The 18,457-nt window shown below is 57.6% G+C and overlaps 2 protein-coding genes across 5 annotated transcripts; both read left to right on the top strand.

Annotated features, from left to right (window-relative positions):
• Nucleotides 1–591: 591 nt before the first annotated feature.
• Nucleotides 592–3,938, top strand: RRAD (RRAD, Ras related glycolysis inhibitor and calcium channel regulator). The gene is made up of 5 exons (XM_055412609.2): nucleotides 592–744; nucleotides 961–1,345; nucleotides 2,020–2,093; nucleotides 2,221–2,425; nucleotides 3,276–3,938. The coding sequence occupies exons 2-5, from the start codon at nucleotides 976–978 to the stop codon at nucleotides 3,551–3,553; spliced, it is 927 nt and encodes a 308-aa protein (XP_055268584.1). The 5' UTR covers nucleotides 592–744; nucleotides 961–975; the 3' UTR covers nucleotides 3,554–3,938.
• Nucleotides 3,939–6,969: 3,031 nt separating this feature from the next.
• On the top strand, nucleotides 6,970–16,854 carry CDH16 (cadherin 16). 4 transcript variants are annotated; one of them, XM_055411109.2, is made up of 19 exons: nucleotides 6,970–7,040; nucleotides 7,992–8,049; nucleotides 8,325–8,408; nucleotides 8,976–9,131; nucleotides 9,202–9,340; nucleotides 9,622–9,780; nucleotides 10,777–10,973; nucleotides 11,601–11,723; nucleotides 11,890–12,040; nucleotides 12,248–12,475; nucleotides 12,558–12,634; nucleotides 12,708–12,896; nucleotides 12,997–13,238; nucleotides 13,807–13,940; nucleotides 14,757–14,999; nucleotides 15,146–15,253; nucleotides 15,576–15,692; nucleotides 15,912–15,980; nucleotides 16,493–16,622. In XM_055411109.2, exons 2-18 carry the CDS (start codon nucleotides 8,005–8,007, stop codon nucleotides 15,953–15,955), a joined length of 2,436 nt encoding a protein of 811 aa, XP_055267084.2. In that variant the 5' UTR covers nucleotides 6,970–7,040; nucleotides 7,992–8,004; the 3' UTR covers nucleotides 15,956–15,980; nucleotides 16,493–16,622. The 4 variants fall into 4 exon arrangements, with proteins under 4 accessions (XP_055267084.2, XP_055267083.2, XP_055267086.2 ...); XM_055411108.2 differs by lacking the exon at nucleotides 15,912–15,980 and having other exon boundaries at nucleotides 16,493–16,854; XM_055411111.2 differs by lacking the exons at nucleotides 15,576–15,692; nucleotides 15,912–15,980 and having other exon boundaries at nucleotides 16,493–16,854.
• The last annotated feature ends 1,603 nt before the right edge of the window (nucleotides 16,855–18,457 follow it).

Below are 18,457 nucleotides of genomic sequence, written 5' to 3' on the forward strand. Positions count from 1 at the left end.
ATCAGGTAGATTCGTCAACTCCCAAGGGCAGGGATGAGAGTGGGAAGGACCTGGCGTTGAGGTTTGAAGCTTGGATTTAGGGCCCCAAAATAAATGAGTGTTGTGGGCAGTGAAGGGTGAAGTCTGGGACCTGTAACTGGTCTGCTTGCTTGGGCAACAGGCCAGGACTTCGAGAGAGGGAAGGGAAAAATCACTTTTAAAGGGCCAGACCTAAGTCTTCCCTAGTGGGGACTTGGCCCACTGGGCTGATGGGGCTTCTTCCCGCCTTACGCCCACCCGTGATGGCACTCTCCACGTCTGTCCCCCTCCCCCTTGTACCATTCACATACGCCCTCTCCTTCTTCCTTACCTGCCCTCCACCCACCCCCAATACTCTCTCTCTCTCACACACACACACACACACACTCACACTCACACTCAGACCGGGCTTCTGTCTGCGGGGTCTGCCCCTGCCCCGCCCTAGAGAGGGAAGCGAGGGCTGGGTGGGTGTGAGGTCCTAGGAGGAGGGTGGGGATTCCCCTCGGGGGAGGGAGACAGACACGTCAGCCCCCGCACCGCGGAGACGGGGGCGAGCGCGGGGGTGGGGGCGGGGGCGGGCAGAGGCTTAAATAGGCGACTCTGGAGCCTGAGCCCAGTACGGACTGAGAAGGCGGCGGCTGCGACTGGTCGAGTGTTCGCGCCTGGGTCTACGGGTGGACTGTATCCGAGCCTGGTACCTACCTAGTCCTCACCGTGTCTGAGTGGGTGAGTGTCCTGGCCGAGGGGGTGGGGGTGGTCTCACCGTCTGGGATGGACGCGCCAGGAGGGTGGGTCACTTGTCAGGGCGCAAAGACCTTCCGCGGCAGGTCCTATACCGCGAGCATCTTTCCTGACCCGTGGTCAGGCAGGCGTGTCCCGGGTCCAGCCTCCTACTCCATGCCCACCGCGGCTTACGCGGCCATCCGGATTCCCGTTCCCCAGACGACGTCCGACGCGATGACTCTGAACGGCGGCGGCGGCGGAGCCGGCGGGAACCGCGGCGGGGGCCGGGAACGCGATCGCCGTCGGGGCAGCACACCGTGGGGCCCCGCGCCCCCGCTGCACCGCCGGAGCATGCCGGTGGACGAGCGCGACCTGCAGGCGGCGCTGTCTCCGGGCGCTCTGACAACGGGCGAAGCCGGGACAGGGGCCCAGGGTCCGAGGCTGGACTGGCCCGAGGGCTCCTCCGACTCGCTCAGCTCTGGAGGAAGCGATTCAGACGAGAGCGTTTACAAGGTGCTGCTGCTGGGGGCGCCTGGCGTGGGCAAGAGCGCTCTGGCGCGCATCTTCGGAGGTGTAGAGGACGGGCCTGAAGCGGAAGCCGCAGGTGAGGGACTGGGAGGGACTGCTCAAGGGAGGGGCGAACACAGGGTTAGGACTGGGGGCTGCAGGACTGGGGATCAGGGTTAAAAGCAGCAAATACCAACGGAATTCTGAAGGCGCTTTGAGTATCGCGTCTACTTTCCCCTTTCACAGATGGGGAAACTAAGGGGGAAGGTACCCAAGCCTTTAGTAGGGAAAGAAATGCTTGGAGTAGAAGACCCAGGGCATATGTTTAATTGTTCTGTAGTGTAAGGACAGGATAGCCCTCCATGCCAGGACCGGGGAGAACACAGCCAGAGGGTGAGTCTAGGAGAGGAGTCCTAGGTAACCAAGGTCCCCAGGAGATATCTGTTCTAACTCAAGCCATTGTGATCGAAACTATCCTGGGTCTCAGGCAACAGGAGGGCAGGGAGCCCAGGAATGGCCACCCAGGACATTGCTAGCTTGGGGAAGGGGTAGCTGGGGGGGGCTTGGCACACCATGCCCTTCACACGCCCTCCCTATTTCTCAGTCCTGTCATTTCTGTTACTATATAGCAGCCATCAGTGGAGGAGAAGGTTGGGGGGGCTTTGGGGAGGAGTTGAAGGGTGTGGCCAGAATAAGACACCTGATGCATTCCCAGGGCAGGGGTGCTTGTGGCAGGCAGCAAAGTAACCTGACTACTGGTCTCCTGCCCAGGGCACACATATGACCGCTCCATCATGGTGGACGGAGAAGAGGCATCACTCATGGTCTATGACATTTGGGATCAGGTAGGATGCAGGCTGAGACCCAGGGCAGGGTGGGAGGGATGAGCTGGGGGTAGGGACCTGCTGGGAATGACAGCGTTGTAGCTGGGGCGTGAGGACTATTGGGTAAATATGTGTCTGTGTCCCCTAGGATGGGGGTCGCTGGCTACCCGGCCACTGCCTGGCCATGGGAGATGCATATGTCATTGTGTACTCAGTGACCGACAAGGGCAGCTTCGAGAAGGCCTCAGAGCTGCGGGTCCAGCTGCGGCGGGCGCGGCAGACAGACGACGTGCCCATCATTCTAGTGGGCAACAAGAGCGACCTGGTGCGCTCCCGCGAGGTCTCCTTGGATGGTGAGCAGGGAGCTGGGTCGGAAAGGGAGGGAGATCCTGGCTACGTTGTGGTCCACTCAGTCTTGACTCAGCTCGAGTCCCTGGGGATCATCAGTGGCTAAAAATGTCCAGGAGGAAAACTCAGGGAGACAGGGGGAGAGCTTCTGCCCTCCCACAGGACTCCCAAGTCCTGAGTGCTGGGGAAGGGACCAGATGCACTAGAGGAGGTCAAAGCTGCTAGACCATCTCAGAGCCCTCTTTTTCTGTCCTCTTTGTCCCTGGCCTGGCTGATGAGGGGTGAGGAGAGTTCAGGGACTCAGGCCAGGAGGCCAGAGCCTGGACTCCAGGCCCAGTCCAGTCTCCACATAGTCTTGCCCCTGGGGAGGATCCCTCCCACAACACTGGGCTCAGCATCCTCTGTGACCCCTAGAACTGAACCCCACAGAAGAACCAGCAATGACTTGGTGATGTCCTCCCCCCATTCCACCCATCGTTCATCATGATATAACAGCAAGCCGTAAATGACCATGCTGTCCAACAAAGTTGTCATTTTCCTGCGTTGACTACTATAGCACTACCGTTTAAATATCAAACTTCGAATTATTTCAATAAATGAGTCTCCTTTTGTGGGCCTCTGTGAGCTCCTTAAACATGGGCAAGCTTTGCAACTGGGTGACCCAGTGATGCCTGGGCCCTTCCATACAGGAGCTGGGGTTCATTGTGTTCCTGGGGAGGACCCAGGACTCCCCTCCCCTTCCCCACGGATAGCTGCCAGCATGTGGCCAGGGTTGGAGTGGGCTTCTCACCCACCCACCTTTTGCTTACTGATGTGTGCCTGTCCCCCGCTCCCCACCCCCACCACACACACCAGAGGGCCGGGCCTGTGCCGTTGTCTTTGACTGCAAGTTCATCGAGACGTCCGCCGCGCTGCACCACAACGTCCAGGCGCTGTTCGAGGGTGTCGTGCGTCAGATACGCCTGCGCAGGGACAGCAAAGAGGCCAACGCACGTCGGCAAGCGGGTACCCGGCGGCGAGAGAGCCTGGGCAAGAAGGCGAAGCGCTTCCTGGGCCGCATCGTTGCTCGAAACAGCCGCAAGATGGCCATGCGTGCCAAGTCCAAGTCCTGCCACGACCTGTCGGTGCTCTAGACCCTGGGGCACTCGCTGTATCGTGAAGACAGATGGGCAGATTGGTGGGCTGGCCCAGCCAACCGCCCAAGGTGCCTCAGAGCTGGCTCAGACTCTGGGCGTCCCCCACCTCATGGTCATGGACAGACAGACAGTGCTGCCCAGGGAAGCGGCTCCCAGTTGCCTTCAAGGGCTGGGCCCACCGAGATGCCTGTGCCGGCCCGTGTGCTTCCCAAGCAGCAGGCTGACCCCAGCCAGCTCTTGGGGACAGGCCTGTGAGTGGGGAGAGGACTCTGCCTCTCTCTACACCCTCGTGTGCATGCCCTGGAGGGAGGCTGTTCAGTGCAGTGGCTATTTGTTTACATGCAGATTTTTGTAATAAAGAGTATTTCCTGATAGGCCAGGGCTGGCGACTCTGTGTTTCCTTTGATTCTGGGAGGCTGTAGGAACAGGAAAGTTTCCTTAAGATGAGGAAGGGGGCTCACTGCCCCACCCTAGTCTGTGGCCTTAACTATTCTAATGTTTGTGCCCAGCTGCATCCAAGGGGCAGGTGTGGGTTGTGGTCTGGTTGCAGGGGTAACAGGGTGGGCGGTGGGGGTCCAAGCAGCAGGAAGAGACATGAATCTCACCCAACCTGTTATTCAGATTCTTCTGTACTGAGGCCTGGCATTGCCCAGCTGATCAAGGGTTCAATCATTGCAAATCCACACCAGTATCCTTGCCTGGAGAATCCCATGGACAGAAGAGCCTGGCGGGCTACAGTCCATGGGGTTGCAAAGAGTCGGACATTACTGAGCGACTAACACATACTGTATGCAAAGGAAATTGAGGCTGCCCGAGAGTCCACGTTCTGCCCCCAGGTGTCATGGCCAAACAAGATTCCTGGGTCTGGCTCCTGGGTGGTTGTCTCTGCCCTGGTCCCTCCTGAGAGGCTGGAAAGCTGCTAAGGTGGTGTGACTGTGGAAGACTTCGAGACTCCCTGGCTGGAGAAGGAGGCACCTGGTTTGTTAAAACTGGGGTGAGGAAGGCACAGGGCCTTCCCAGTGGCTCAGTGGTAAAGAATCTACCTGCAATGCAGGAGCTACAGGAGATGCCAGTTCGATCCCTGGGTGGGGAAGATCCCCTGGAGGAGAGCATGGCAACCCACTCCAGTATTCTTGCCTGGAGAATCCCATGAACAGAGGAGCCTGGCAGGTTACAGTTTATAGGGTCACAAAAGTCGAACACGACTGAAGTGACTTAGCACACACACATGCACAAGGAAGGCACACTCAAGTGGACTTGACTCCGTGTGGCTCCCCACTTCCTGGAGGAGGCTGGGTTGCTAAGCAGGAAGTGGTGGGGGGACAGGGAGGGCCATTCTCCTCCCCACTGAGTGGCCACGCTAGCGGGTTCCATGCTCAGCATTGCCTAATGTAGGAGCAGGTCACTGGGGCTCTCCTTGCCTGGAATGAGAGGCCTTGCATTCTCGTGTAAATGTGTGCATCTTTGCTGATAACTGGAAGTGTGTATCTCCCCACCACCCGCACCTGGGAAGGGGAGCCTTCTGGGCACAGGTGTATGCTTGGATTTACCATCATGGTTTCAGGAGTGAGCATTCCCATTCAACAATGGCAGATGTGGGATGAAGCGCTTACCTGGGGCCCCACGGGCAGAAGTGGCTGAGTGGGGACTGGGAGCCCAGAGGCAGCCGGGGCAAGGCTGGGGACAGTTTCTGAGAAGGTTCCAGGCCGGGATCCAGATATTTCTATACTAGTCAATTTTTTCAGGGCTCCTGGGAGCTCTCAGAACTTGGTTAAAACTCTCACTGTGGTTGTTCAATAGCAGGTGGAGGTTTGAAAGCCGTTCCTCAGGTGTGCGATCCCCGTGACTAACCCGCATGCCCCCCAGGGCAGCTCAAAGCTGCACTCCCACTCCCAGTCCCAGTTACTTCACCAAGGCAAAGGTGGGCATGGTTTCCTCAGAGTAGGTGAAGGTCCCGAGGCCTGAAGAAGATTCCAGACCTTCCAAGCTCTGTCACTTATTGGCTGTGTGACCCTGGGCCAGTCATTCAACTTCTCTGTGCTCCAGTGTGTGACATGGGCACGATGCCCTTTTCAGAATGGAATGGGTAGAATAATGACGGTATCTGCTTAGAGTAGTGCCAGGCACATAGCTAGAGACCCCTCTCATGTGGTCTTATTACACGTGAGACCCTTTCAACATTCCCACGCTGCACTGCTCCGGGCTGGGGTGCCCAAGTGACCTGGAGGCAGGAACTCAGCTTGTGATGGACAAAGTTGGGGTCAACTGAGGGGTCCTGATCCAGCCTTCCAGCCTGAGAGAAATTAACCAGATATACAATGGGAAGGACTCCAGGGAAACCACAGGAGAGATTGGAGACCAAGATCCCTGACCTTTCCTACCCTCTTCCCACCACTCCACACACTCAGGCCGCAGGAGATTCTCCCGACTCTTCTAGGCTACACCAGTGGGGGAAGGGCCTCCCGTCAGCCCTGCAACTCCCTCAAGGTCACCTGAACTGGCTCAAACTCCTCTCTCCTCTCAAAGGTACGAGCTGGTCCATTGTCCCAGACCTGTCTGTGTCCAAGGGCAAGTGTGAGCTCCTAGGGAGCCTCAGAGGTTCTCATGGGCTGCTGTCCTCCTACCCCTGCACACTGGTCACACTGGTGGGTGGTCTGGAGCTGCGATTATCTGGTTCAGGTCATGTACCACTCCCCTATCCTGCACATGGCACCTCCATCTTAGTTCCACAAGTCAGTTGGGAGCTGCCAGGGCCAGGCAAGGACCAGGTCATTAATTACTGGGTCCCTGAGTCTTGCCCCAGAGGGCCTCCGAGTATGATGGAAGAGATAGCTAATAACAAGCTGGTGCCCTCCTCGTGCTGATAGAGATAATGCTATCTCTATGGCATAGGGGCATTGGTAGGGGTGAAGTATCCCCATGGGAGAGCCCCGAACAAACCTGGGAGTCCAGGGAAGCCTTCCTGGGAGCAGGGACTATTTGAGCTGAGCGATGAAGCCTAAACAGGTGATCAGCAGACAGATGAAGGAGTGAGCAGGACATTCCAGGAAAAAGGGGCAGTGTGGGCCAAGGTGGAGCTGCAGACACTGGTGCATAAGGGGGAGAAGTGGGAGCAAGTCTGGAGCCACGGGAAAAAGGGTCATGTCCAAATCCAGGGAGCTGAAAAGTACCCACCGAGCTGTGTAGGGGTGGGACAAGCGCCAGGTCGAAGATCTCCCCACCTCCTGGGGTTGGCAGTCATGGATGCCGAGCAGCCTCCAACTTTTCAAAGTCAATGAGTAACTTGAGGGACTGGGCAGGGTCAGGCCTGCTGCTGTGGGTCCAGGGGTGTTTTCCACTCCTGAGCAAGCGTGGTTGGCCCGCCTACCTGCTCAAGTGTCCGCCCTGCCCTGTTCCACCCAGTTCGGCCTGGCCAGCACTCCTGTAGAAAGACTCCTCTTACCTGGCAGCTGGACCAAGGGAAGCTGGCCTCAGGCATCGGCGGGTGAGGGCCTGGGACCTGGGACCTGGGTTGGTGTCAGGGCTGAGGCAGAGGTTGGTGGCAGGGGAGGGAGAAACACTGCCCTGTCATCCAAGGAAGACTTCCTGGGAGTGATTGGTGTGGTTGTCCGCGCTCTGTGTGCCCAGCACCATGCCGAGTGCTGGAAAACACTGAGGTGAGGGCAGGGGTCCTGTCCTGTGAGGGCTCCGTGTCTGAAGGATAACAGTGGGAGCTAGAACAGTCTTGGAGACCCTGAACCCCGAGTCCGCTGTTTCAGGAAGAATTCTCCCGTGGTCAAATGCTCTGTGACCTTGGTCAGCTCTTGCCCTTCAGGCCTTGCCTACAATGTGAGGCCACCATAGGAGGTGGCCCTCAGTGTTGTCAGGGTCTTTCTAGCTCCAAATTTTGGTGAGTCAGGGAGACTGCTGGGAAATGAGTACTTTGGGGTCCACGAGCTGGGGAGGCTACGGTGGGAAGGAGATAGAAGTCTGGAGGTGAAGCTCCCTGTGGAGATCCTTGTGGGTACAAGAACCAAGCGATGCAGGGCAGCTGGGCCTGGGGTCTTGGTGGGCCCAGCCAAGGAGCCAGACCCTGCGCTGCAGGTGATGGGGAGTCACAGGCCCCTCAAAGCAGAGGAAGAGGAGGCCAGTCTGTTGTGAAGCCCAGCTGTGTGTATGCAGTAGGCTCAGGCTGGGGACAAGGGTGGGAGGCCTCGGGGCAGTGTCCAAGTGGTGGGGGTGGGGCAGCTCTGAGAACTGCTGGGGCAGCACAAGTCGGGGCACAGGAGGAGGCCTGACTGCCTGCCCCCTAGTCCAGCTGGAGGAGGAGGGGCCACTGTGCCCCACAGGGCCTGGGGAAGCTGTGGCCCGGGACTCAGTGGGAATGGGTGAGGAACATTTTCCAGAGGTTATGGGAGGGACCCTCTGCCCACCAACCTGGGCTGGATCCTTACAGGCCCATCCTGACCATGGTCCCTGCCTGGCTCTGGCTACTGTGCTTCTTAGTTCCCCAGGTGAGTCGGGCCTTCTCCTCGCCCTCAGATCCTGGCCTTGGGGGTTGCACCTTCACCCCCTACTCCATCTGGACCAGTTGCACTGGCTGTGGATGGTAGTATCTGGGGGGTGTGGCTCTAGGCCTGTCATGGGGTTAGGAGGTCAAATGCCAGGGGGCAGAGGGATAAAGTATGACCAGGCCCAGGGAAGGGGTAGAAATTCCCCTTCTCTGTTGGGTCGTAGCACCCATGGGAGGAAGGTACAGCTTGGTGACGTGTTGAGAATCCCTCCACAGGCTCTCCCTAGAGCCCAGCCTGCAGAGCTGTATGTCGAAGTTCCGGAAAACTATGGTGGAAATTTCCCTTTGTACTTGACGAAGGTGAGTCTGAGAGCTGACTGGGTGGGCTGCCCTCCCCGCAGGTCCTGCTTCCCCTACCTCCAGCCTCCCTTTCTCTTCATTGCTCTGGCTTTCTAGAGAGTATGTGGTATAGTGTGAATGGCTAGTAAGATTTTCATCTCAGAAGAAAGTAGAGCTTTAAATGGAAGGAGGGGGACTTCTCTGGTGGTCCAGTAGTTAGAACTCTGTGCTCTCACTGCAGGGGCCCCAGGTTCAATCCCTGATCAAGGAGATAAAAATCCCAGAGACTGCACAGCATGGCCAAAAAATTTTAAGACACAAAAGTTAATTAATTAAAGGATGAAGTGATGGAGGAGGGGTTTCAAGCTTCAGGAAGTAAGGCAGAGAGTGTAAGGGAGCACCCAACACAGGGGGAAGAGCTTTGGCTTTGAATGTCCATCCTGTTCCTTACTGGCTTTGTGACCTCGGGCAAGCACAAGCCCTCTCTGAGCCTCAGTTTCCCCACATTAAAAAACGGGGCTATTGGGTGGAAGGGGAATCCCCCAGACTCACCCCCGGCTCCCTTCACCTCTGTTCTTCCCCCACCAGCTGTCGTTGCCCCGCGAGGAGACTGAGGCCCAGATTGTGCTGTCAGGAGATGCAGGAGTGGCAGGGGAGGGCCCCTTTGCTGTGGACCCAGAATCTGGCTTCCTGCTGGTGACCAGGGCCCTGGACCGGGAGGAACAGGCAGAGTACCAGCTACAGGTACGGCTGGGCCAAGGGTAGGGGGAAGCCGCCGGGGGAGGGCGGGGCTCTGACCACTCCTTCTCGTCAGGTCACCCTGGAGACCGAGGACAGACGTGTCCTTTGGGGCCCACAGCCTGTGCATGTGCACGTGAAGGATGAGAACGACCAGGTGCCCCACTTCTCCCAGGCCACCTACAAAGTTCGGCTGAGCCGGGGTACTAGGCCGGGTGAGTGCCCAAAGCAGTGAGCTCACAGCAAGGTCAGTTGGGCACCGATGGGGGAACAGAGAGGAAACAGATGGCCAGAGAGATGGCACAGGGACAGGGCAACAGGGTCCAAACCGCCCCCCTCCCGTTTCTGCCCCATCTGCACCCCCCACCCAACTGAGGGTCCACAGGTGAGTTCCATCTACTCTAGACCTCAGTTTACTCATCTGTGAAGTGGGGTGAAGAGTCATGGCGCACCCCACCCCTTCGCCCCTAATGGTAAACTCTCTCCATACTCTCAGGTGTCCCCTTCTTCTTCCTGGAGGCTTCTGATGGGGATGAGCCAGGCACAGCCAACTCGGATCTTCGGTTCCACATCCTGAACCAGGCCCCAGCCCAGCCTGCTTCGGATATGTTCCAGCTGGAGCCTCGGCTGGGTGCTTTGGCTCTGAGCCCTGAGGGTGAGCCTGAGCTCAGTGTGAAAAGGGAGGGATGGGGAGAGCTGGGTTTCATCTGAGCTGTAGGACGGGTTTGCAGCTCAAGAGATAAAAGAGGAGGAAAGAGTATTGCAGCTGGAGAGGGTAGCAAGGCAAAATCATGTGTGGAGCCAGGACCATGCACGGAGAGTTAAGAAATGGTGTGCCTGGAAGTAGGGTTTCCCTGGTGGTTCAGTGGTAAACAGTCCACCTGCAATGCAGGAGGACCAGGTTTGATCCCTGGGTTGGGAAGATCCCCTGGAGAAGGGAATTGCAACCCACTCGATATTCTTGCCTGGAGAATCCCACAGACAGAGGAGTCTGGTGGGCTACAGTCCATGGGGTCACAAGGAGTTGGACACAACTGAGCAACTAAGCATGCACGTGACTGGAAGTGCCTCAACCCTACATTCTACAAACCTGGGCCTAAGAGGCAAGGGTAGGAGAGACCTGAGGAGTTGTGGCCCAGAACACTGCTGAGAGACCTTGGGATGGATGGCAAGAGAGACCCGGACCTGGGAGTTCAGACCAAAGAAACAAATTGGGAAAAGAAAAAGAAGTCAATCATACAACTCTCTTATTCACCCATCTACCACCCAACCAGATATATAGTCCATCTACCCAACCATTCATCCACAGGTCCAAATCCCCTTCTATCTACCCTCCCAGGCCTCCATCCATCCATCTAGTCAAGTGTCCATTTATCTAGTCATTCACTCATCTCCATATCCACCCATGTACCCCCTCATCCTGGCCATCCACAAATCCAGCACTTCAGCCTTTCATTGTGCAGACAGATGTGCAAGTGATTCTGCAAACTGTCAAGTCCGGGCTGGGTGCTCACAATGGCACTACAGGTCCCTCTCATCCCTTGGCCAAGAGAGTATCCTGAACACCTGCCATGTACTTGGCTTTGTGTTTGGTTCCTTGCTGAGAAGGATGCCCTGGACCCCTGACCAGATGACTGCCTTCCCCTTCTAGGGAGCACCGGCCTAGACAAGGCTCTGGAGGGGCACTACCGGCTGTTGGTACAGGTCAAGGACATGGGTGACCAGGCCTCGGGCCACCAGGCCACAGCCACCATAGATGTCTCTATAGTGGAAAACACCTGGGTGCCCCTAGATCCTGTCCACCTGGCAGAGAATCTCCAAGTCCCATACCCACACCACATTGCGCAGGTGAGTAAATAGCAGTTACAGATGAAATAACCCTGTGGATGGTGCAGCTGGGCCTGAGTCTTGTGGAGACTTGGGGTTTGGATCTGGGGCCCAACTTGACCTTGACTCCTGCTCCTTCCCTAACTATGTTCCCCCCTCCTCTGTCCCCATCAGCTCCCATGATGCACTGAGTGTTTAAAGGGCCAGGCCCTGAGCTCCTCACTTGGCCATCTTCTGGCCAGCGTGGCTCTGTGCTCTGACCTCGCCCCAGGCTTCCTCATAGAACAGCTGCTACCTCTTTGCTGCCATGGGGATTGTCACCTAGGCCAGGAATGTCTCAGGCCTCCTCGAGGAATGCCCTGGGGTCAGGCTCAGTCCCAGAGGGCAGAGAATAAAACAATCTGGTCATTTAGACACTTTGGGCAGGATCCAGGCTTGAACTGGGGCAAGGCCACCACAGAGTTGCCACAACAACCGCCCTGAACAAAAGGACGCTACCTGGACTCCCGAGAGGACAGTCGCTTGCCTGGAGTCACATGGCAGTTGGGGCGCAGGCTCCCTAAACCATGAACAGTTGGAACATAAGGGATAACATGGGCTATTCCTGTCCCTCATCCTGAGGATCCTCATTCTGTGTCCCCCTGCCAGGTCCTCTGGAATGGGGGGGATGTACATTATCACCTGGAGAGCCAGCCCCAGGGACCCTTTGAGGTGGACACAGAGGGGAAACTCTATGTGACCGGGGAGCTGGACCGAGAAGCCCAGGCTGAGGTGAGATGGAGGGGGAGCCAGGACAGGCCGAGGGGTGTTTGGTCCCTGGTCAGGGGGCTTCGGGGGTGTCACATCCTCCACAGGCACTGAGGCAGAAGAACTGGAGCGGCCCACCAGAAGAGAAGACCCTGGCCTTCACCTGAAGCCCTCCCACTGCCCACTACAGTACCTGCTCCAGGTGCGGGCTCAGAACACCCACAGCGAGGACTATGCAGAACCACTGGAGCTGCAGGTGGTGGTGACGGATGAGAATGACAATGCACCCGTCTGCCCCCCACGAGGCCCCTCAGCCAGCATCCCAGAGCTCAGCCCCCCAGGTGGGCTATGGGCCCTGTTAGGGGGTGGGGTAGTGGTAAAGTCCCTGTGAACTATGCCACGTGACTCTGCTGTTCTCTGGGGCCAGCCAGCCCCAGGACCCTATATCAACGTCCAACCCAGCCCACACATATACACAAAGAAGAGTAGGGGCGGGTAAGGCCTCCAGGCTTGGCGTGGTCCCACCCAGGTGGGTGTCATCTTTGCAGGCACCAAGGTGGCTAAGATTTCAGCAGAGGACGCAGATGCCCCCAGTTCCCCCAATTCCCATGTTGTGTATCAGCTACTGAGCCCTGAGCCTGAGGAGCCAGCAGAACTGAAAGCCTTCGAGCTGGACTCCACCTCGGGTAGCGTGACCCTGGGGGCTGCCCAGCTCCAAGCTGGCCAGAACATCCTGCTTCAGGTGCTGGCCATGGATCTAGGAGGAACAGATGGTGGTAAGTGCCCCAGTGGTGACCGGGGTTCCCTGACCCCTCGGCTCCCACCCTGGCCTCCCCAGCATGCCCTCCTCTGTCTCAGGCCTCAGCAGCACCTGTGAAATACCAGTCACCATCACGGACATCAATGACCACGCCCCTGAGTTCACCACTTCCCAGGTAAGCGGGCACAGGGAAGGACCCCTTCAGAAGGCACTAATGGTGGGCTCACAGCCCCTTGCCATCTCTCCAGATTGAGCCCATCAGTCTCCCTGAGGATGCAGAGCCTGGAACTCTGGTGACCACACTCACGGCCACTGATGCTGACCTCGAGCCTGCCTTCCGCCTCATGGACTTTGCCATCGAGGCAGGGGATGAAGAGGGGACCTTCAGCCTGGACTGGGAGCCAGACTCTGGTCATGTCCAGCTTCGACTCCTCAAGGTAAGGGGCTAGGAGTGGAGAAGGGTTGCACACGCACGCATTCATGCATGAGGGCGCCGTGCCTTGGCCCATATAGTGACCCGGGTCCCTCTGGCTCCAGAACCTCAGCTATGAGGCAGCTCCGAGCCACAAGTTGGTGGTGGTGGTGCGGAACGTGGAAGAGCTGGTGGGGCCAGGCCCAGGCCCAGGAGCCACAGCCACTGTGACTGTGCGGGTGGAAAGGGTGGTGCCGCCTCCTCAGCTAGACCAGGAGAGCTATGAGGCCAGCGTCCCCATCAGCACCCCTGCCGGCTCCCTCCTGCTGACCGTCCAGCCTTCAGACCCCATGAGCAGTCCCCTCAGGTAGGCCAGGAGCCCAGCCCGTTATCGGGACTGGACCTCCTCTGTTCCTTGGGGATGACCCCCGGACCTCAGTGGGAACTCACATTACTTACGACCTGGGAAGTTCCTCAAACCATTGGCTAATGTGCAGGTTGTGACTCTTGGGGGCACCAGGGTAGCAGGAAGCAGGGGTGCTGGGACCCCTTGAGAGTTCAGGTGATGCCTCCTCATCCCATCCTGCATGCCCGGCCCTCTTCCTGCTGCCCACCCAGACTGCAGCACTGGGTGCTGTCCCCAGGCCTCTGGCTCCATCTTAGCCCTTTGTGGGCTGACCTGGGAATAGTGGAATTAAGTCTAGGGCCCCACAGGCTCTAGTGTGGCCCCTCTCTCAGCCTCAGTGTCTGTGGTTTAAGCCCTGCCGTGCCCCAACAAGTCCCTTAATCTGGAGACAGATAGATCATGGATGCTGCTGCTGCCTTCAAGTCACAGAGGGAATGTGGGACTTGGGCAGGTCACATGGCCCTGGAGGTCTCTGGGCAAGACCCCGCATGCGGTCACTGCCTCCCTGTCCATTTTCTTTGGGCCTCAGGTTCTCCCTGGTCAATGACTCCGAGGGCTGGCTCTGCATCAAGGAGATCTCTGGGGAGGTGCTCACAGCCCGGTCGCTGCAAGGCGCCCAGCCTGGGGACATGTACACAGTGCTCATAGAGGCCCAGCATGCAGGTATGGCCAGCTATGGTGGGGACCCCTGGGAGGGTGAGAGAGCCTTAGACAGACAGATGGGCAGGACCAAGCCTCCTCTCCAGGACCCTTACTGGCATCCACTCTGCCCTAGGCAGGAGGGAGGGACAAGGGGCTGGGTACAGTGTCCTTCTCTGAGAATGCCTGACCTCTGCCCCGCCACTATCCTCCTCACCAGACATTTGTAATCCCCCAACCTCAGCCCTGGGGCGGTTGGCAGGGGGCCTCTTAGGGTGTCAGCTTTAGACACAAACTGGGAGCAGAGGGTTTGAGGCTGGGTGGGAGGTGAGGAGGCAGATAAGGGCCAGGAGCTCTCCCGGGAGGCATGCCAGGAGGTGAGCTTGGATGAGGTCAGGTGGGGAGGACTCCAAACACCACGTTGACGGGATGAAGAGCTGGCCCAGGGGTGGGATGTTAGGTTTCAGCTCTGAGTTGGGCTGATCTGTGATATAAGACAGACCAGCAGGGGTGAGCTCATGTACAGTCAGGGCATTTCTGCATTGTTGCGCCCTGGCTCCAGGGGCTGGGGGTGGGGGGTGAGGCAAGCTTTCCATCCAAAAAGGCACAGAAAGGCCTGGCAGGTGTTTGGATGGTGAAGGGGGTGAAGGGCATTGTGAGGAAGAGACTAGCGTGGAGATGCTGGGGATGGAGAGGCGGAGGTGGAGGGGAAGGAGGGGCAAGAAAGGGGCTCAGCGGGGTGAGAAGATGGACTGTGGGGAAGGGGACCAGCCCAGGACCTTGAATTCACCCCACTCCCCCACAAGGGGCCGAGCCGCCTCAGTACTGTCTCCTCTGCAGATGAACCAACGCTGAGCACCTCTGTGACCCTTGTGATCCACTTCCTGAAGGCCCTTTCTGCCCCAACCCCGACGCTGGCTCCTGTGCCCTCCCGACACCTATGCACACCCCGCCAGGACCATGGGGTGGTTGTCAGTGGACCCAGGGAGGACCCTGACCCAGCTGGTGGACATGGTCCCTACAGCTTTGCCCTTGGTCCCAACCCCACTGTGCAGCGGGATTGGCGTCTCCAGGCTCTCAATGGTGTGTGCTGCGGAAAGCGGGGAGGCTGTGGCCAAGGCAGAGGGTGGGGAGGCTGTGGCCAAGGCAGGGGCCTCTCACTATGAGGGTGGGGCTGGGCCTGGGGGGAGCAGGCTGGTGACTCTGATCGCTGCTTATGGTCCCAACAGGGTCCCATGCCTACCTCACCTTGGGCCTGCATTGGGTGGAGCCTCGGGAACATGTAGTCCCCGTAGTTGTCAGCCACAGTGACCAGATATGGCAGATCCAGGTCCGAGGTGAGGCCGGGCTGGGGTGCGGCGAAGGTCAGGGGCATGCAGTTTCTGAGGGAGCCACTGGGACGTCGGGGTAGGGACTGGGCAACATGTCTTCAGGCTTAGGTGGACAGCATATACCTGTGCATACCTGCACATGTGTGGCCGGGCACGCAGAGCCCAGTGCACACAGGCACATGCACAAAGGAGATGGCATCCCACCCGCACACCCATGAACACATACATAGGCACGGAAGCACACACAGCCTTGGGCTGGGCTAAAAGCGCTGAGAAGCTGGGGCGCCCTCCCCCGCTGCCCTGACCTTCCTCCCCTGCCTGTCCTCAGTGATCGTGTGTCGCTGCAATGTGGAGGGGCAGTGCATGCGCAAGGTGGGCCGCATGAAGGGCATGCCCACGAAGCTGTCGGCGGTGGGCATTCTCGTGGGCACCCTGATAGCAATAGGTAACGGAGGCTGGGCTCCTGCGTGGGGGAGGGCAATGGTGGTCAGAACCACAGCCTCCAGATAAATAGTGCCCCTGTTCCCATGGTGCCCCCCAGGGCTGAGAAGAAACCCCCAACTCTCGGAATCATTATGCTCTTGCCTCCTCTTAGCGTAATCCAGGTCATTCTCACTGATAACAGCATTTACTGTTACATTGTTACACCTTAACTGTTTATCAGCCCAGCACAGGTTTATTGAGTTGCATCCTCCCACAACCTTGTGATGCTGGCGTTTCCCCACTTTTCCAGGTGAGGTCACTGATGTTCAGAGAGGTTAAGTAACTTGTCGGCGTTTACACAGCCAGCATGTGCCAGAGCTCACTCTTTCCAGCCTAATTCCTTCAGTTCAAGCCTCCCTTTCCATCCCCTTTGTTTCTTTAGCCCCCTAAATTTATTTTTTTTCCTGGCTGGTTTTCTTTTCTGGTGCTAGGACATTGCTACAATGTGCCTTCCTCTCAGAGGTCCATGGGGACAACTCACTGGCCCCCAGAGGGCCCCCTCTCTGTTCCCCAGAGTAGGGGACCTTGGAGGCTGGGGCATTCTGGGGCACCCTCAAGGGGATGGGTGCCTGGTGAGGGCTGGATGAGCCAGTCATGCTCCTTCAGGCACCAGAACCACAGAGTCATATCCAGTTCAGCCTCAGAGATGCTATCTAGGAAACTGCTTCCTCATTAAATCCATTCCAATAGCAAGGAGTCCCCAGGGATAGACAAGTCCTATTGCCCTTTCTGAGGCTAATCTATCCCTCTCTGGCTCCTCAGGCATCTTCCTCATCCTCATCTTTACCCACTTGACCCTGGCAAGGAAGAAGGACCTGGATCAGCCAGTAGACAGTGTGCCCCTGAAGGCGGCAGTTTAAATGGTCCAGGCAGCCCCTGCTGGGAACTTGGCAACTGGCTGCATCTGAATCCACTGGGAGATGGCCCAGCACTCCAGATCCACGAGGCCGAGACAAGGCAAGAAGCCCCTTCACTTGCCCGAGGAGGGAGGCAATATGACCAGACATGTCTGTGGAGCCTGCACACTGACTTAAGTGCCCGTGGAACTACTTCAGACGGCTCATGTCTGTCCAATAATAAAGCCACAGAGAACCGGCCATGGGCCCTCAAGGACCATGCGCCCATGTCCAAGTGTCCATTTGCATGTGCATCATCCCAGTCCACCTGCCCCTTCACCCCTTCCCCATCTCCTGCTGCACAGAAAGGGTCTCAGGGCTTGAGGAGTGAGCCTGGGGTCCCCTGTGGGGAAAGACATGAGATGTTGAGGCTGGAGACAAACGGGTCATTTCTCTGCGCATTCGGAGACCACTGGCTGCAGACTCTGGATGGGTTAACTGTCTAGGCAATGGTTGGGGAGTGTGTCCTTGAGAGTGACATGGACTCACAGGTGCTCTTCTTGAAGCATGTGAGTCCATGTCCTATACTCATGTGTGAGTACACTCGTGTCCCTATATGTGAATCACCAGCATGCAGGGGTGGGCAGTGGTCCCTAAGTCTCAGGAGGGGTCTGGGTAGGAATGGTGAGGGCCCCATAGTGCTGGAAAGGAGAGGTGAGGCTGGGGATGGGTCTCACTGCCCCTGGCTAGCCCCAAGGCACCTTTGAGTTTTACACAAAGGCTGATGAGGAGTCTGCAAAAAATCAGAGAATTACTCAGATGGACACCACTGGGGTGGAATAGGAACCCTCGTGGCTCACCTTGCCCCTTGCCCCTTTCCCCTGGCCTGAAATTAAGCCACGGCCCGGTGCTAGCCCTGACCCCATCTCTAGACTGACCTCTCGTCCCTGACCCTTTGACTGACCCCAGATACATATTGATCCCCCATGCCTTCATCCCAGTGGTCTCTGGGATGGGACTTGTTGTCCCAGGCACCCTGAGCTGATGATGGTAAATCACGGGCAAAGGAGAAAAACAATCTCAGTGGGGCCCAGGCCCTATTTTTAGGAGATAATCTCCTTACTCCTGGCAGATTCTGTGGGATGGAGGCCAAGCACAGCCAAGAGATATGGGGCAGGCATCCTGGAGGGCCTGGGGGAGCCTGGGAAACTCAGCCAGGATCCCCAGCCCAAGGATGGACTCTGAAGCTGATCCTAGCCACTCTGGGCCCACGTCATCTCTCTCTCCCCCACCCCACAGGAGGCTCTGCTGACTAATACGGTCCAAGCAGAGCTTCCTGCCCATCTCCTAGGAGCCTCTGCTTGGCCTGCACCTACTCAGAAGCCTTCAAGGTACAAAGCTCATCGAAAGCAGATCTCATTGAATCTTTCCCTCAAGGTGCGAGGGCGGGTTTATCCGCCCCATTTTTCCAGTGAAGGAATTTGAAGGTGAGGAAATTAAGGGCTGCAACTGGGAGTCTTAGAAGCAGAGCGGTCAAGATTTGTGTTACCTCTCCATCAGTGTCCACAGCCCTCAGCAGGTCTCTGCACCCATGAGATTCCCCCAGAAGGGCTTTAGGGATCAGCCAGGCTAGCAAGTTCTTATCAGGTTGGAAAAGTAAATCCCAAAGAGGTGGAGAAGCCTTCCCAAGTTCATTCATTCAAGGGGACACAGCAGCTGATCTGGGCCCCGGGAATTAGCTGCTTTCTGGGTCCTTATTCTGGATAGGTAGATAGGTTGATAGGCGGGTTTGTGGATGAATGGATGGGTTGCGGGGGGGTGGCGAAGATGAATGGGTAGACAGGCAGATAGATGGATGGGTGTATGGATAAGTGGAGGGATATATGGGTTG

The sequence above is a fragment of the Moschus berezovskii genome, chromosome 22, assembly GCF_049115385.1.
Source record: "Moschus berezovskii isolate FMDL1 chromosome 22, NW_MosBer_1.0, whole genome shotgun sequence".
Taxonomy (NCBI): Eukaryota; Metazoa; Chordata; class Mammalia; order Artiodactyla; family Moschidae; genus Moschus; species Moschus berezovskii.

What these genes read in the sequence shown, in the direction of transcription:
- RRAD (XM_055412609.2), top strand. Translation starts at nt 976, where the DNA reads ATGACTCTGAACGGCGGCGGCGGCGGAGCCGGCGGGAACCGCGGCGGG. An exon ending in TCTATGACATTTGGGATCAG is followed by an intron (nt 2,094 to 2,220) that starts GTAGGATGCAGG and finishes TGTGTCCCCTAG; the next exon opens with GATGGGGGTCGCTGGCTACC. An exon ending in CCGCGAGGTCTCCTTGGATG is followed by an intron (nt 2,426 to 3,275) that starts GTGAGCAGGGAG and finishes CACACACACCAG; the next exon opens with AGGGCCGGGCCTGTGCCGTT.
- CDH16 (XM_055411108.2), top strand. Translation starts at nt 8,005, where the DNA reads ATGGTCCCTGCCTGGCTCTGGCTACTGTGCTTCTTAGTTCCCCAG. An exon ending in TTTGGCTCTGAGCCCTGAGG is followed by an intron (nt 9,781 to 10,776) that starts GTGAGCCTGAGC and finishes TTCCCCTTCTAG; the next exon opens with GGAGCACCGGCCTAGACAAG. An exon ending in ACCGAGAAGCCCAGGCTGAG is followed by an intron (nt 11,724 to 11,889) that starts GTGAGATGGAGG and finishes TGCCCACTACAG; the next exon opens with TACCTGCTCCAGGTGCGGGC.